This window comes from Falco peregrinus, chromosome 6 (assembly GCF_023634155.1).
Source record: "Falco peregrinus isolate bFalPer1 chromosome 6, bFalPer1.pri, whole genome shotgun sequence".
In the NCBI taxonomy this organism is placed as follows: Eukaryota; Metazoa; Chordata; class Aves; order Falconiformes; family Falconidae; genus Falco; species Falco peregrinus.
Genome location: NC_073726.1, coordinates 18,466,658 through 18,485,207, shown reverse-complemented (window position 1 = coordinate 18,485,207; position 18,550 = coordinate 18,466,658). Strand labels below are relative to the sequence as shown.

The window sequence follows — 18,550 nt, the reverse complement described above, 5'->3', positions numbered from 1 at the left end:
CAAAGCGAAAGTCAAAACAGGCAACTTCTTAGTCCTCTAACTGCTTGTGGTTTCACTTTATACTATTTGAAATTTTATTCAAAATTTCTTTTTTGTATTTTGATGGCATCGAGACCCAAAACAATGGACATTTTCAAATGAAGCTAAAAACACCTTCATAAGAAACTGACTTTTAAAAAACACTACGTTCCTCAGCTGATAAATTTCAGGGCAGAATATATGTTTAGAGGCAAGTTACACAGGCATATGGAAGCACAATCTTAATGATTCACAAAGCTGTTGAGACTTTAATTGAGTAGCATTAAGGAGTTCAAGTTAATGATGTTAGCTTTCAATTTAAACCCTAAGACTCAGAGGCTTATAATGATAGCTTTCGTCAAAACTATTGAGAGTATTACCTGAAAGTGGAGTAATTAAAAGCTACATTACATAAAAAAGACATACTGCTTTCTATCTGTATGTGGGACTAAAATGGCCTGTAATGATTATTCATCTTTTGTAAGTTGGACTGATAATTTTTCTATGTGTCTCTATCTCCCATTTCAGTTCATTCTTTTTAGGTTTTAATGAACTGCAAGGAAACAAATTAAATACCAGCGGTGGATGAACAGCAGTATATTAAGCAGTCAGTTGTAGGAAGAAGATGCCTTTATAACCTCTATTTTTGGACTGACTTTTCCAGTACTCTTCTCCTGTGAATGTGTTCTAGCTTGGTTTAGTGTGTTCTGCTGAACATAACCATCCTCCAAGAGATACCTACATTTTCAAGTCTCCTTGTCTGTGTACAACACATTTTGTCCCATTTGTTTTCACCAGCTCTAACCAGGATGCCATTAGGTGGGAGGGAAGACGGTGAAAACTCTTGAGACAAACGCAAAATGCTTTGCTCAGCGGGATTTCTCTTTAAACCAGGTCCCGATTACAAGGAGCTGGATGTTCACCTTCGGAGAATGGAGTCTGGTTTTGGCTTCAGGATCCTGGGAGGAGATGAGCCTGGGCAGCCTGTGAGTTATTTCTTCCTGACTTTCCTTTTTATAACTCTAAAATGTGTGTAAAAGTCAGATAAATATTGCTACCTAGCTGGACCCAAACGAACACCGTATTAAGCCTGTAAGTAAAATGTCTTTTTTATTCATCCATAGAAAAAGACAGAACTCCCAGGTTATCTGCAACTAAAAGATGTTGCAGTACATTAAGTGAGAATCAGAAGGAATTAAGTTAGAAACAGTGCATCACTCAGCCCTTTACTGCAGAGTGTGACCTAGCATCTCTTAATCTTGACTTTTCAAAACCGAGTTATAGCAGATTTTAAAAACCAGATTATGTAAGGCTGTATAACTGTGTTCAATGTAGGTAGACCATATCTATATCTATATATATGCATAAGGTTAAAAGATACCATTGGCAATGCAGTGTATTTCCAGAAACACAGAAGGCCCCACCAGGGAACTGTAGTCCATGTTCCAGGTTAGAAGACAACATCATGTGATGCATCAGGCACAAAGAAGGTAGCTTTATACCATTAGGATGGAGGCATTCCTGTAATCAAGTAACAGGTAACAAAACCAATGTAGATACATTGCAGGTGAAATAAAATATAAAATAAAACACATACACAATTTTTAAAGGAAACGTACACATTTTATAAAAAATAGTAATTGTAAATTAGTGATCTATATAAATACTATAATTTTTGAGACAGCAGTCAGAACTAGTACACCTTCAGAATAACTCTAATGATGTAACTAACTATGATTTATCAGTGAGGACTAATCCCAAGTCAATAATGATAACATTTTATAATCACAACCTTATGCATAATCTGAGTTTGAGTCCTGAGATAATGTATATCTAGTTGATAGATTTGTACATTCCATACTCAGATTTATACAGAACAGTGTAGTTGTCATTCAAGCATTAACATTAACCAATGCATGGCTCTGAGAAACAGAGTCCTCTATTTTAAAACTGTCAACATCTGTTGAAGTACTGATAAATATTAATAGTTTATTGATGCCTCCTGCAAAAACAAACAAATGCACTGTATTCTAAAAACGGTGCTTGAAGTGCTGATTGAAATGCAGAGACCCTGTTTCAGGGTGTTCTGGAATAGATTTTCAAAGCTAAATAAGAAATAGCTGCACAGAAGGAGTCCAAAACAACACTGTTTCATCATCTACAGTTTCAGTGTGCCTGAAACGCCTCTGGCACCTAACTGTCTTCCACAGAGCATGCCCCAGCACATGTGAAAAGAAGCCACTGAACCATCATCTGCACATTTTCCAACTAAGCATTTTTCCTGTCCTTTCTGGATCACCCAGCCAGTATAGGTTCTCAAAGCTCACCTACTGGGTGAAGCCAAAAAGGAAATCTGTTAGGAGCTAGAGGAAATGTCCCATTTTATCATTTTAACCTGCAAAGAATTGGCACTAGTGGAAGATTTGGAAACATCCCTCTACCTGCTTCAGATAGTAGCGTCTAGTGGCATTTGCCACCTCCCAGGAAAGTGTCCCTGGCTACAAGGCTGCTCAGTATTCTGGGAAAGTCTGTCTTGGTGTCTCCTTTAGTGCTTTTTTCATTACAAATGGATAATTAAGTAGACACAGACTGAGTGTCTGATTGGCACTGCGGTTTGGAGGTTTACAACATTCTCATGGGGCAAAGTACAACTCAAGTGCCTCATCTAAAAGATTATTATTTATAAAAAATGGAATTATTTCAACCTAAAGGACTGTGAGAAAACTGGTTTAGAATATCTGATATTCTGATGGTTAAGAATATATGCTGGAGTTGTGGGAGACCTGAATTTATGTCTCTGCTTAACAATCCGGTAGAGTGGGAATTTGGAAATGCATCTTTTGCCTCCCAGCTACATGCATTATGCACTGAGCTGTTATAAAAAAAGAAGCTTTTTCTAGTTTCTTTTTAGCAAAGGACTGACCTGGCTTTGCTGTCCAGAGTCAAAGAGTCATCGCTGGATACCAAGTGCAGAGATAAGCACCTTGCTATTTTTGGAGAGCAGGACCAAAAATGCTACCTCCTCTGAACCACCTTCTAAGGCACTTCACTGTCCTGCTGAACAATTGTTCTCAGCCTGCACTCAGCCTCAAGGTTGCTATATCTATTTCAGGACTTGCAACTACAAAAGCGTTTTTCCCCCAGACATCTCAATCTAACAGGTTTTATGTCACCCCACAAACCACATCTCAAAGTCCTCAGGAATTAATAAGATCCTAGCTTGAGGCTGAGGAGCCTACAAGGCAAAAAGGTACCTCCTTAGAGCAGGTGTTGCTGAACTTTTCAAGTCTCAGTCCCTCTTTGTTGCCCATCTACTTGATTTAATTGGTCAAATTCATCAGCGATAAAGATGACAGATGTACTCCACTTTTTTAGTTTCCATCTGTTTTGTATTCAAAATGCAAGATTTCTTAATTCTGTTTTCTCTCCACTGCTTCCCTGCTCCCCCATGGACAGCCCACCTGCAGCTTCCCATTCCTTTCACCTCCAGAAAAGGAGAGGCAGTCTCTGCCTGTCCTCCAAACCCCTGCATTCCCTATCAAGCAAGAACTGAGGTGCTTTGAAATGTTTGTTTCAGCTCTCCTGCTGTGCAGTCAGGTAATGCACAACAAAAGGAAGCTTTCTTTGCCTTTTGTCTTTGTGGTTTCATTTCTAAAAAGGAGTATGGATTCTTCAGCATAAGGCGATGAGTTTTGCAAAGAAGTGGAATCCGACCAAAGATTTTTTGGAAGGGTAATACCATAGGGGGACTGCAGCTTAGTCCTTTTCCAGTTATATCAGCTACCTGGCACCTTAGATGGGGAAAGTGCTGCTGGACTACTCCACTTTCCGTATTTGTAAGCATAAGGATGCTTTCCAAAGGAAAGACTTAAATTTATTGAGAAATCTCAAATATCAAGACTATGGGTTGTGCCAATTCCAATCACCTCTCAAATCTCATGAGATCATACCACCACAGGTATTTATCACATCTCCCAGTAACTTGAGGAGTTAAAGAGAATCTGATGCTACTACAGTGAATTATAATATCACTGAAAGGTTGCAAATATATGTAAATTGGAACTTTACTGAAGTTGCAAATTGCTGTCCCAAAGCAGAGAAGTATTTTGGATACATTTTTGCAGCTCAAACTCAAAATCACAGGAACATATGCATAATTACACTAAGAGTTTCACCTTTTCAACATAGATTGACTGGGATTCTCCTCAAAAATGCCTGCAAGATGTATGTCTATATTCCTTTTATGACTGGTGCCAAAAAACAGACATTTCTAAGACATAAGAGATGTCCATAGAACAAAATGTCAGGATAATGCAGACCACACCTTAGGAACTCCTATTTTTAGCAGAGATTAGAGTTCAGATGATTGCCCTGGGTTTAGACATCACAGGCACTTAAAATTAGGTGAGATGAGTCACACCTTTTATGTGTATTATTTAAATTTTACTATGTGCCTGTGAAGCCACTGAGAACAGTTCCAGAGAAACTGAAACACAAGGTCAAACAATTACCAAGAAGCACAAAGAAACTCAGTATTAGAACAAATTAACATGTATGAGCTAGTAGACTCAGGCTTCAACTTCAGATTGTCCTCTGTCACAATATTCCTAATCCAAACATTTCTCATGTTTAATCTCAAACAGTAGGTGAAACCTTCCCTTTTCTCTACAACACAGTCTATATTGCTCCATGTCACCGTTTCCTCACACATTCAAAGCAATCTCATGCCAGTATGAAACTCCATTACAGAGGTAATATAATTCTGGTAAATATTTTTCCAAATTGTGTTTTGCTTGTAGAATTTATAACTATGATGGAAACTACTCAGCCATAAAATGAGAACAGATACAGGATGAGAAACAAGTTCAGACAGAGAAAATTAAAAAGAAGGAAAATTAAGTTATTCTTGCTATCAAATATACCAAATAAGAGATATGGTGGCCATTATCTTGACAAAGACACCTACCTGAAGTGTTTGAAGTAGGACTCTGCTGCTTCTTTTAGGAGTCAGTTCCACCACTGAGATGAGTAATGCAATCACACTCTGCTGTGGACATGTGAAGTACCAGCAATAATTACTTAATTAGTCAAAACTGGAAAGAGTTTTTTCACTTTGCGGTAGATACTGATGACCTGCCAGGCTGTGATCTGTATTTGTGTTTCTCCAAAGGTTAAGGATGCACAAATTGTTCAATTCTTTGGCAGCCAGTTATCAAGAAACTTCAAATGCTCAATAAAACCAAAGGAGGAAGGCAGTCCCTACGACCTTCCAAGCTGCAGAGGGCTGTCACCCACCTCTTCTAGGAAAAAATTCTTCCTCATGAGATGCCCAAATGTAAAAGTTTTGAGAATACTTTTGCAATTCTAGCTAAATGTAGCTTTGGACAGCTTTTTTCCTGCTCAGTAAAGAAGCATAAATACATATTTCATAGTTGGATTTTGCACAAAGTATTTTCCAAAGCTTGCTTTGAGGTATATTCTTTCACTATTTGATGAATAGAATGGAGAACCTGAAAGTCTCTCTGGCAACTCAGCCTGACACTGCTTAACAGGATCCCAGGAACACCAGGAAGCAGGAAAACACCGCATCGTGTTCTCTCTTTGCAAAGTTTTGAAAGCAATCGTGAGCCAAAGGGAGGCTAGAAACTGCGCAAAATTCTCCAGGCTTCACATGGGGTTTCATTTAAACGCGCTGCTGGGATACTTGCAGCTCTGCAGCTAAGACCACAAAAAACCACCAGACCACCTGCATGACTACTACATCTAGCCTTTGCAGATCCTCATGAAAAGAAATACTTGATAGCTTTTATCTTTTATTATTTAAAGCAGATTGTCACATGGTGTGTCATATCCATCATTCTGTGCTCATTCTCACTCTGAACAAGAGAAAGGAAAATTTGGAACATGCTTTGTGAATGCTTTAATATTCTTTCAAAGAAAGCAGGTTTTGTTTGAATCAATCTCAACTCTTCTACCAGTTATTCCACAGGGAAAATATATATGTCTTCTTCCAATAAATTATGTGAATTTATGTGCATAGAAAGTGGAGAAAGTCATTAAAAGGTTTTGAACAGATTTTTTTACCACCTTATGTCCCATACAAATCACATTTAAATGTTGATTTGGGAAAACAACATCTGCCCAGAGTAAGCTGACATTTTCCCTCTTTTTCCATATTGTTAATCAACCACTACCTGAGCAATTATTAATTATGAGTAACAGCATTTAATAGAGTATTTCTTTTCCCCTAAAGAGTCCCAAAGTAAACTCTGTGTAGTTCAGTCACTTCCACTACTGACCTCAAGTGTATTAGTCCAGGTGCTTAAATCACACAGCAGCGAAGAACCTTTGATAAGAAATATGCAGACTGACTAATTTTAAGTCAAAAGGACCCTTAGGTGGAATTAATCTGTTTTGATCTCCTGCATAGCATAGTCTATATAAATTCAACACTCTTTATAGACCGATTGTCTTGATTTGAAGGTATCAGGTAGATCATGCTTAGGTCAGGATTCTCAGGTGTATTGCTCTACACAGGTAGGAAACGCCTTCTTACAAAAGGCAAGGAAGCATCTTCCACCATGCCTACAGAGGAGGAGCACAGCTTTCAGACACACACAGATCTCTTCACCTGCACTGAATCACTAGCTTAATTTCCAAAGAAAGGGAAAATCATGGCAATATCCACGGCACTAAGTTGGAAGCTTCGTGTATATATGACAGGATTTTGTTTCTTTGCTGCCTAGATTCTCATCGGAGCAGTAATTGCCATGGGCTCAGCAGACCGAGATGGGCGTCTCCATCCTGGTGATGAGCTGGTGTATGTAGATGGGATTCCAGTGGCTGGCAAAACCCACCGATATGTGATTGATCTTATGCATAATGCTGCCCGAAACGGGCAAGTGAATCTTACTGTGAGGAGAAAGGTGCTACCCACAGGTGAGTGAAGGCTGGGAAAGGTGAAAGGAAAATCAGATCTCGCTGCTGGCAGCACAAAGAGGTGCTCTTTTTAAAAAAATAGAGAAAATTAAAATCAAAGTGAATGTTTGTGTTGTTCTGAAGCAAGAATAATTGTATGTGTGTGCCTTGTTTCTGTGACAAAAACACTATAGATGACTGTTGTTTCCTTTGGAAGTGGAAACAATACTGCCAATGCCAGTGTGGTGTTCATGAGTGCTCCGGATTTGTTCCATGCTGTCTTGGTCTGTGCTTGTTCTCCTCTTGTTCTCTTTTGGGACAAAGCATTCACCTAAGTTAAAGCTGTTAAAGCTCAGTGTGTCAATAAGCAATCAGAGAAAGGCTGAAAAGATTGTTAACTGTTTAGGGCAGGACCTCATTTCACTCTCGTATGTGTTCAAAGCCCATTTCTGGTCTCACTGATGTCACCTGGAGTTTCCCCCTCCAAGAGCAGCACAAGCTAGCTGAAAACCTTTCGTATGGCACAGGTGGCTCCTAGGAGCAGGGCCGGGTCCTCCCTTCAAGCAGCTACATTCAGAAAATAAACCTAAAACAATATGAAGAATTTGAAGTAAATTAAACCTTTAAACTAGCTCGGTCTCAATTATCAAAAAACACTGGAACCCGGTAAAACGTGTGGCAGCATCTACTGAGGCTTTACTGGGAGAATTTGCTGCCGTTCTGTTGCAACCTTGGCTTACTCGAGGCAAGAAGTTTATTTAAGAACTTCTAAAATGTTTGTGGCGAGTACACTTCACTGAGGCACCAGAAATGAGCAAAAAAGCCCCACGTTCCCAGCCTGTCCTGTCTCCTGCCTCCCCGTGCCCTAGATCCGCTGTCGTTGCCTGCACCGTTCCCCTTCGCTCCCCTGCCAAAAAGCCGCCCTCCCACTCACCTTCGTCTTCGCAGTCCCCCTCCCACTGCGGCGCCGCAGCTCCCTGCCAGCCGCACTCTCGCGGGACTGACTTTCTTCTGTTACTGACTCCAGAGTCCTCCAGCCAGAAAGGTCCCCCTCCGTCCGGCGCGACGCCCCCTCGCAGCTCCCCCAGCACTAGGAAAATGGCCAATAACCAAGGTAATCCGCCGAGTGCTTGCGGTTAGCACCTTTCCCGGGTCAGGTGGCTGTACAGACTGCAGGCAAAATTAGCAAGAGGGTTAGCACAGAGTGGATGCCAGCCTTCACTGCTGCTTGTTGAATATTAAATAAAAGGGTCTATTAGAGAGTCTGGTCTCCTGGCACAGAAGATGAGGCAAGCTGGTAAAACACCTGGAGTTATTCTTGGGCCTTGAGAGTGCCGCACCGGAGAGTATAGTGTGTAACTCGTTAATGTTTAAGCATTTCAGGAGCTGAACGGGATTTTAATTTAGCATGTTACGACATAAGCTTAAAAAGATTTTAAAATCTCTGGCGTTGGGCACGACTGAAAAATGTTGTACTAACACATCAGGCCAATTGATTTCATATGAATTTCTCGCTAGCGCGAATGTATACAACAGGGGGATCTGGGGCGTTCCTTACCTGCCTGACAGCCGTTGTACCTATCTTAGCCCTTGCCTGGAATCACCTTTCTGCACAGATGTTTACCCAGATCTGGAACAGAAAATCACTGTTCACATGCTCTGGAAAACAATTTGATTAGGAAAATGTGGTATTCAGAACAATGAGGATTAAAATGCCATTTTTTCACAGGCAGAAGCCAAATGGAATTTTCCTGATAAATACCTATTTCACAGCTGACAATTGAATAGCCATTTAAACTTTCCCTCCTTTATCTTTCTTTTCCTACACTTAATAGCATCCAGTTGCTTTCTTTTGTGGCCAAGCCAGCTCTTGGTCATTCTGCAGGGTAAGATAATTTCCTTTCTGTTGCAGCCACACTGACATAAACACTATTCAGCTTTCTGAAACATGACAGCCAGAAAATGAGATCTCTCTTGTCACTGACTATGGCATTTAGTTGCAGATTTGGTTCAATAACTCTTGGAGATTTTCAATTCTAATGCAGGAATATAATAATTGTTTTTCTTCCTCTTTATTCTCTCTAATCACTTTATTTCATAGTTGCAGAAGGACTGCTAAAGGACACACCTGACTGAGAAAACAACAGCTTGTCCTTGGATGATGTTTATTTTATTAATATATACACACTGAAGGTCTAATTTGCAAGCTCTCTTCCTAGGATGTATGTGTGTATGCATAAACTCTTCACATGTTCAGTAGAATGACCCTGCCACTCTCATTGCTCTGAACAGAAAGCATATTACTGACATTCATCAGAAAGTTCTGTATTAAAACTATCAATAAATGCTGATTTGTGTAAATAACTTAGATCTGTGAAGAATATAATTTTTTTTTTTTCCATCTGGAAGAATAACTTTACTGTTTTCAGTTGCCAAAATGATTCTCCTAAAAAAGTGTGTGATCCCACAGGATTTAACTTACTCCCTGTTCTTGTTATTCCAAAGCGATACTGAAGTGTAGATGGACTCCATTCTCACTTCTGCCCTTTCAAACTCACCATACAAGAGCATCTTCAAAACCTTTAAACGACCACTGCTTTTGTCACGACACCCACAGAAGAACTATTTGTGATTATTATTTTTCATTGTATCACTGCTCTGTTCCATGAACAGCTTTTGAGTGTGCTAATCAACTTGTAAGAAGAACATTATGCAGCTAATCCTAATTGCTGTATGTTAGCTGCCTGCTTGAATTCTTTTAATCCAGACACAAATAATTTCATATTGGATTAGACGGTCACATTTTCCTCTTGATGACAGATCAACCAGCAGACAAGGGAATAGCGCTTGCTAATGTTTTTGCAATCCAGATAGTCACTGTTTCTTACTTTCCTTTCCTCTAAGCTAAGATAGCTTAGCAGTGAGTGTTCTTGCTCGCTTTATCTGATTGCCCTTGAATGTTTTGCATAATTGTGTAGATTTCTGTCTCTCTGCATCTATTACAGCTCCTAGTTGAATACTTGCAGTAGTCTGGGCTATGGACAGTCAACTGTATTCATGTTGCATTAGCAAATGTACTGTAAGTCACAGAGCCACTGGGCAAGGCAGACTGTAATACCAGTGTGATTTATGTTGTAGGAGAACCATGCCCAGAGAATGGCAGAAGCCCAGGCTCGGTGTCTACGCACCACAGTTCTCCAAGAAGTGACTATGCTACTTATGCTAACAGTAATCACGCTGCATCTAGTAGCAATGCTACACCCCCCGAGGGCTTCACTTCTCACAGCCTGCAAACCAATGACGTGGTGATCCACCGCAAGGAGAACGAAGGCTTTGGCTTTGTTATCATCAGCTCACTGAACAGGCCCGAATCTGGGTCCACCATAAGTAAGTAAAACACATTTTTTGGTTTATATTTTTCCAAGTTTGCCCCAAATTTTTTAAAATTATTAATTAATTAAACCATGACATCTGCTAATAAAATTTCATCTGCTGCAGAGATTAAAATTGAAGAGACTCTCAAGGTTGCTTCCAGGGGCACTATTTGTATGTCTGTTGTGTCTTGGACAAAACCAAAGGTTATTCTGGCCTCTGAGGCTCTGTGCTTCATGCTCATTTGGCTGTCAGAGTACAACAGGATTCACCTATAAAGTAGATTTTCTCTTTTCCTGTGTCCCGAAGAGACACTCTGCAGGTAACCAATAGGGTTACATGAATAAATGATTCCCCCACACACAACTGAATTATACTTTAATCAAGATGGAGTTCAGGAAGTTGAAATAAAAACTTGGATCACAGCAAACCCCATGACAGCAGCTGTCCAGGTAGGGCACTGCAGAGCAACTGGAAAATGGGAAAACTGATTAAATGCTGGTGCAGAGAGGTTGATCTTTTTTAACTGGCTGGAGTATAGATAGTATAAAAGTTGCAACTGAGTACAGGGAGATGCCGTATATAGTGGCAGGATCTGCCCTTAATTATAGCTCACTTTCTGTCCAGAAAACTAATGTTTCCTGGGGTTCAACTTTATTGCTTTAATATAGACATCTGGTGCCATTTGAGATGTCCTGTCTGGGGAGAGGTCAGGCAGATGTGACATGGGACCCACAGGAGACTCAGACCCTTTGGTAGTGGCAGCTGCAGGCACAGGGGCACCCTTGGATGTTTCAAATGGCATTTAACCAGCTGAGAGCTGAGCCCATTGGAAGGAGGAAGCATAAAAGGCTTTATGTTGTGAGACATTCACATCTTCCACCAAGCCCATCTGCAATTGTGAATGCTAACCACTGCTGAAAAACCAAGATAAGCAAGAACGTTCGTCATTTTGCAAGTTGCAACCTAATGCAGTCCTTTCCCTGCATTCAAAACATGTTTAAATGGAACTGTTCTTTTACTTAAAACTGGTTCCTGAGGAAATAAAACCACAATTTCAACCTTTAGGGCCAAACTTCACACTTCTAAATTCGTAACAGAAGAGCAACCAAGAGAGTACTGTCAAAGCCATAGATCACAATACCAAATCAACTCCAGAAACTTTTTGCAGTATTTCATGATCATGCAGTTATTAAGAGTTGCTTTTCATATCACCTCAGCTGAATTGTAAAATTCGATTATTGCCAGATTTAAAATTGTAACAAACTCATGGATAATTAGTCTCTTGGAACTCGTGAGTTTTCACTTTATTGAATGTAATAGCCAACTGGAAGTTCTTTGCAAAAGATCAGACAGGGGAAAAAATAATGCATAGAGGACATCAGGATACATACATATTAATTGGTTAAGTCAGTCATGAATTTTTCAAGAAAATTATTTCACAGATAGGGTTTGTGCTTAGGGGAGTCAGAGAAGGAAAGAGGAGAGGAAGAGAAAGACAAAATGCCCAAGCAACCAAATGTTCTGCAACTGGAGTATTCTGATGGAGACAACAGACCCAGGTTAAAGATTCTGCTCTGTCTCCTCCCCCCCCCCAGCCTGTTCTTGTGGGACTTCTCTTTCTCCCCAGGCAACTACACAGGTAGCCACTGTTAAACCTCAGCTGAACATCTCCAATAGTAAAGGAAAATGACAGTCTACTGTGGAAGTGACAAGCGAATTTATTCAAATAATAACTGCAATGAATTTCAGTGATCCCAAAGAGCACCCAAATCCTAAGTTTAGAAGAACAGCAATGAACCAAAAAAAATTACACTTGCTTTAAACAGTGGCAGAACGGAGAAGAAAATACCCTTTGTATGTGAATTCTGTTTCAAAACTGTAGTAGAAAAAATAAGCTGAAAGTCACATAATCTGTCATCAGTAATAAAAACAGTCTAAAAATCCTTGACTATTTGTAGATTAAGGAAGGTTCATTTTCTTTACTTAATATTTATTTGAGTGAAGTAATTTGGTCTGCATTAACAGGAGCATAGCATGTAGATTGAGGGGAAATTATTATCTCACTTTACTCAGCACTCATTAGGACCTGAAAACAGCATCCAAGTTTGGGGCCCTTTGGTAGAAGACAGACCAGAAAAACTTTAGCAGCAGGCACTGAGACCTCCTCAGGTCCCTTCCATCTTGAAAAAAACTGAAATATTTTGATTAAAATCCACAGTCGGGGTAGAAAGCATATTAACAGTAGGAAAGCATCAACTGGATGTAGGACGTGTAATGTCCAAAATCTAGCTTACATCGGTATCGAAATACAGATCTGCAAGGCACCATGTCAAGCACCTTGGTAGTCACTCATAGCAGCAGTATGTTAATTGGGTGAAATGTACTATAGTTCCAGTGTTTCTGGTTTTGGAGACTGTGCGCTTGGTGCCAGCTCATATATCCCTATGTGGCACAGCATGATGCCGCGCAGACCTGTGCTAAACATACATAGTTAAATGTTGATGTTGTAATTGTAAAGCAATTCTGAAAGAATCAAAATGGGCAAAATAGGACAGAAAAGGAAATATCTTGTAGTGCCAGACACTACTAGGAATAGCATACCCTAAGAAGTCAGCTCACTGGGAGTATCCTCAGGGCAAAGCAAAGAAGAGTTCCTTTGATTTAAGAACGTTTATTTTGATAATTCTATTCCCTTCTCTACTTTCTTGTAAAAGCAAAAGGTTTGAAGTCTTAGAAGTGTAAGTATCATCATCGCTTTTATTCAAGAAGGCAATTAATTGAGCGCTGAAAGTATTTCCCTTGTTCTTGAAATCACACTTATAAACAGTGGTTTATAATCCAACAAATTACAACTGCTCTTGCTGAGTACAGGAGCAGGAACCTTGTGTCACTGGGTACTTGTGCTTCACGCACTGTTAAAATCGAGGCAATCATTCCAACAGTTGCTGCTAGCCTCAGAGCCACAGGTTCATGGGTTTGCTGCTTTGCAGTTGGTCTAAAGCTCAAGGGGGTGCACAAAAGCACACCCTCTGTTTTGCCAGGAGAGTTCACACTTGCTCTGGCTGGGAAGCTGTAGGGCCACCCCATGCAGTCAGAGTAGCAGTGCTCTAGCTGAGTCTCGTATCCCATTCCCAAACTTGGAGGGGGGATGTGCTGCGCTGCTCCTACGTAGCCTATTACAAGTGCTTCATGCTCCCTCTGACTGGGAAAAGAGCCACGAAAGACTCAGGAACTCCCAAAATTAAGGATGTCATTCCTGTATCAAGAGGCTTAAGGTCTTGGTCAACTTTTCTGTAGACATGCTTTTGCAAGGAATTTGTTGTTACTGTTGATTTACAGACCAGCCTTTGCCTTGCAGAAAATTTCAAAATACTGTGTATTTTTTTAGCCTTGATACAGGCACAGAGTGAGGGCAGACTACAGACGTGATTAGGGGGCAGACTATTTTTTTCACATTTTCTGAAATACAGGCAGCACTGTAGTAGCTGTCATTTTAATAAATTGCTGTTAAGTAGTTTGGAGCCAGCCTTTAGATCTGGATGCAATTTTTCCTTGCTGGTACTTGCTTAAACATCCAATTCTTGTGACACTTTTCTTTTCCTCTGCTCTATAATGGTAGAAATTTTGTCTCCCCTTTGTCAAAGCATTGCTTGGAATGTTCTCTAATGCAGCACAGGGGATTATCTTGCACCAAACTACCGTTCAGATGTGGGGCAGATCTGGAATGGAAAATGAATGACAAGGATTGAATGAAGAGATTTCACAGGGCAAAGCAGGGGCAAAGACAAGGTCAGACATGCTTCAAAATTGTTCCAGTAAAAAAAGATAAAGTGAATAAATAAAAAACTGTTTGAGGTCGTACATCCAGGAGCAAGTCATTTTGGCTGGTGCAGAGTGCAGAGGAACTTGGAGTGCGAAGAGATTGAGAACACCTGGCCAGGCTCCTGACCTGTTCCTAATGAAAGGATTAACTTCCACTGCCCCTAGAGCATATTATCATACTTTCCCCCAGACCCTGTCCCAACATTAAAGGGTGCTTTGGCTCTCATCCCTTCTCCAGAAAGGCCACCTAAATTTGATCTTACTCCATGCTTTCTTTTTCTATGCAGGCCACACATAGTTTATCAAAATTTTGTCCTCTCCAGTGGGATTTCTTCAGAGGACTCAGTGTCGTGTTCCCAGCTGAATGCTTGGAAGCTAACTCTGGTTTTGCACTTTTAGCTTGGGGTGGATCTGGACTGATTTAACCTCACAGCTCTGTGGACATCTTCTCAGGCAACTGCCTTTGCCCACCAAATTACAAACACTTTTTAGACGCCCTGGTTCAGTTGCAGAGTCAAGTAATGAAAATGAGCAAACTGCAGCCCATTTCTGAACTCCTGTCATGAGGAATACCTTCATGCTTCCCCCAATAAAAATACTTGCAGCATGTGTGGTTCTGCAAGGAAGGGCTCCTCCTGGGACTGTCCCCTCCGAGTCCCCAGCATCCTGCAGCAGCACGCGAGGCTATGGAAGTACAGCTGTGCCCGGGGTGGCATTGCCTCACACAACAGTACTGTGCACATTGCAGCCAAAATACTGAAACTGAATTAATTAACCTACTCTTCACGTTACATTTAGGATAATACTCAATAGTGTGTGTCCTCTGCGGTAAAAACCCCATTCTTGTGGAGCTTTTTAGGGTATCAAGATAAGTTCACTATCTGCATCCCATGGAAAAGCACTTGGAGGCAGCTGGAAATTTCCAAAAGGAGATTGCTGGGTGCATTTGTCCCAGATGTTTATGGACTATACTTGTTCCTGCCTACTTTATATCTTCCTGCTGCTTTTACTTCATGTGTTTGGGACGTAGCTTCGTCTAGAAGAACTTGTGATCCCCTGTAAATCTCTTAACACCCTAATTTCTGTAGAAAGAAACCATGTGTTGCAAACAGATCTCATTAACTGGCAACTTCCAGTGAAATTGGAAAAGTGGCAATATTTCCATCAATTTTACTGTAGCAGGTACTGTCAATTAGCACAGTTATGAAGTGTAAACAAACTGAAAATACAAGCATAATAAATAAACATTTTTTAAAAAAAAATTAAAGGCAGGTGATTGTACGTACTTGTTATGATCTTCCTCCTGTTTATCTAAGGAGGAGTTGTAGATTTAATTTGCCCCTGCACTGCATATACTAATGACTACTGGATATTTGAAACGTGATAAAAGGGAGTCTAATGAAAGAAGTTTCTCTCATTCCTCAAAATGTGCAGTCTTAAATAAAACCCAGAAATCCTTGATAAGCCTCTGCTGACTGCAGAAAACAGCTTTCTGAAATAAGTCCCATTCAGCCGCAGAGTTTCTTTGAACGCCTTGCAGTTTAGAGATAAAAAACAGCTTATTGATCAATGATAACTGTATGATCTGAGACAGTTATTTGTGCTGCGATTTCACCCGTGCTTCTTCCTGGGTAAGATGGTGCCTGGGGACACAATTTTCTGTGACCAATCTGCAAATTCTAAAGAAAACAGAGCTTAGGAAATGAGTATGTCTGTCTGCCCCACCTTGGAGATCTTGGGAACAGAGCAGTGAAAAGCCACCTGTAGCCTGAGTCCCCTGTGGAAGGTACTTGCAACTTGTGGGCAAAGAGTCTGGTTTCTCATTTCTACTTAGCTTTGATATTCAGGTTTGAGCTGTTCTTATGCCTGTTCAGCTACAAAAACACACTTTCTAACCTTGTTTAACTGACAGGGTAATTTGGAGCTCAAAGAAATTGTTACATGATTTAGTTTTTCAAATCAATATAGGCAAACTAATAATTGTGAACTAACTTTAACAAGTGGAAGGGATTTTTAATATCACTGAAAACACATAGCTGCAGATTGCAGGCATGAAATACTCAATTGGCTACTTGATATTTCTTGGAAAATAGAGCATGGAGCATCTTAACCACATCACTCCCCTCTCTAGATGACTTCTACCCTCCAGACGTTCCTGAATACGTCATTTAACCTAGTGGTGCTGCTCTTGAGTTTTCAAAAGATAGATTCTGTGAGTTTTCTTAGCACAAACCTGGGAAGAGAATCAAGGTTTTGCTAATGATTCCACGAGGCCCATTTTGCTTTCATGAGAATCCCGAATTAAAGTGCCTAAATTCCATTATTCTTTTCTTAGATCTTCAGATTTCTAAGGTGTGTGCCCTCCTTCCCACCTAGCTTCTTATGCCTGTGTTATTCGTGTAAGTATGCTCTGTATCAGCACACAGTGGGATGTTTCAATTCATAGGGTCATCAGCCTTATAAACAAAAGGGATTATTGTCATCTGCAAGTATGCAGCATGCCACAGATTTCCATTCTCTAAATGAGTGTCACATAAAATTGCCCATCAATTTCAGGAAAATATTTTATCTTGATTCTAATATTAGCCCTGATAGACAGTCCACCACGCTCAAGCTTCCCAAATTTTGGATTATTCAGTAGCAATGAAATTACGGATGTTTACATCTAATATATTCTCCCAATTAAAATCTGATATGCTGGAGCCTTCTGGTTGAATGAAAGCACTTGTACATTTTGAGAATTGAGGATATGATAAATATTCATGTGATCAGCTGTATAACTGAAAAGGACAGCTGGCTCAGGAAGGTTCATTTGCTTGTTTTACTACCAATATCCGTTAACATTAGAAAAGATTGCAAGAATTTGTCTGCCAGAGGGTTTAATAGGTAAAGTAGAGGTTCAGTTTTTTTCCCTAAACTGATCATTTTTGACATTTAGCTACTATAAAGGGGAAAAAACAGGAAAGTTGCTTTCTACAACATACAGCCTCAACACTTAATGTCTAAAAGTACTGAATAGATGTAAAAAAAATCTTGATGTCAAACAGAAAAACATTATTTGTTGGTAACATCTTCTTAGAATCAGCTATTTCTAGCATATAGGTCTCCCAAGTGAGGAGAAATCATTTTTATTTCCAAAAAGCAAGAGGCTGATAGATCTATACAGTATTAAAAGCAGTATCTGTATTCAGTAACTGCTCTGGCTTTGTGTACAGCTGACCCAAGCATATGAACCCTCAGATGTAACGCCACAGGATTTAGTCTCTCTTTTCTATGACATGAAGGTATGGGAAGTGTGTTAATTTGGATCATGGAGAGCAAAAGTGGATGATTTTATCAAGAAAAAATAATAATACAGAGAAAAATGTGAATTTGATGTTATCGGCAAGTTTCTGAAAGCAGACCTTATCCACTTTCTAAATGCAAAGATTTCATTTGAATCATTTTTTTCTAATTTAATTTAATATAAGTTCTCTTTGGATAATGAGCTTACAGCTGATCATTGCACAATTAACTACCTTCTGGGAAAGCATCAGCTGCTAGGTGCCAGTGCTAGGTCAGTTTGTGTTCCTGACACAAATGCTGTAAATATCTGAGAGATTTAGAGGGACATGTTGATGGCTTCAAGTATCTTAGAAGCTTTGGTGCTCTCAGGATTCAAGTCTTCCTGAAGTCAGGATTTTTTTGCAAACCACACTGCAGAAAATTTAGATCCCCTCATAAGATCTGTTATTAGGAAATGCTTCTGCAGCATTGCTGTTCTCTGCTAGACTGGAAAGATTTATTTTTTCTTAAAGCAGCTATTCATATATATCACTCTCGAGTACCATCTTTTAGATAACTTGATAGTATTAGAGGGAAAAATCCTATATAGCTATTTTGAGGGACTGTATGGTTTAGTTTTAGGTAGTCTTGCAAGGAGCAGGGAGCTAGACGTGATCCTTATGGGTCCCTTCCAACTTGAGATATTCTATTATTCTATGACTCTATGTTTTATATATATAGAAACTGTATTTTACTGATTTCTCATATTTTTAACAGTTAAAAAAATCTTTATAAATCCCTCTTTACCATAATATTTTTCCCTTACAGTCTCATCCATTGTGTAGTCTGAGGGAACTGAGAAATGAATTGTCCTGCAAAGGGGCAGTCTGGTTTCTGTGCTCACTCTTAGCATTAATAATAGTATTCTTGAAAAAAAAAAAAACAAACAAAAAAACCAAAAATCCAAGTCTTTGTGTATACTTGCTAATATTTAATGCTGCTCAGGTAACTCAGTGTTTTCAAATAAATGGATCAAATTCTCTGCAGTCTAATGCAGGCACGTGCTGCCACTGTTCAAAACGTACATATGTTTGGAGAACAGCTTGTACTGAATTCTTAAAAGAGGTGTGAACAGATTAGTAAAAATTTTTAA

General features: G+C 39.8%; 1 protein-coding gene across 12 annotated transcripts in view; it reads left to right on the top strand.

Moving 5' to 3' along the window:
- Positions 1-18,550, top strand: part of MAGI2 (membrane associated guanylate kinase, WW and PDZ domain containing 2) — a 755,758-nt gene that overhangs the window by 681,710 nt on the left and 55,498 nt on the right. For 8 of the 12 annotated variants that reach the window (XM_027795434.2, XM_027795429.2, XM_027795428.2 and 5 more), the window contains 4 exons: positions 913-1,004; positions 6,765-6,957; positions 7,964-8,050; positions 10,075-10,323. In XM_027795434.2, the coding sequence (XP_027651235.1) occupies positions 913-1,004; positions 6,765-6,957; positions 7,964-8,050; positions 10,075-10,323 (621 nt within the window). The remainder of the gene's footprint in view (positions 1-912; positions 1,005-6,764; positions 6,958-7,963; positions 8,051-10,074; positions 10,324-18,550) is intronic. The other 4 variants (XM_027795431.2, XM_027795430.2, XM_005243469.4 and 1 more) reach the window with 1 other exon arrangement.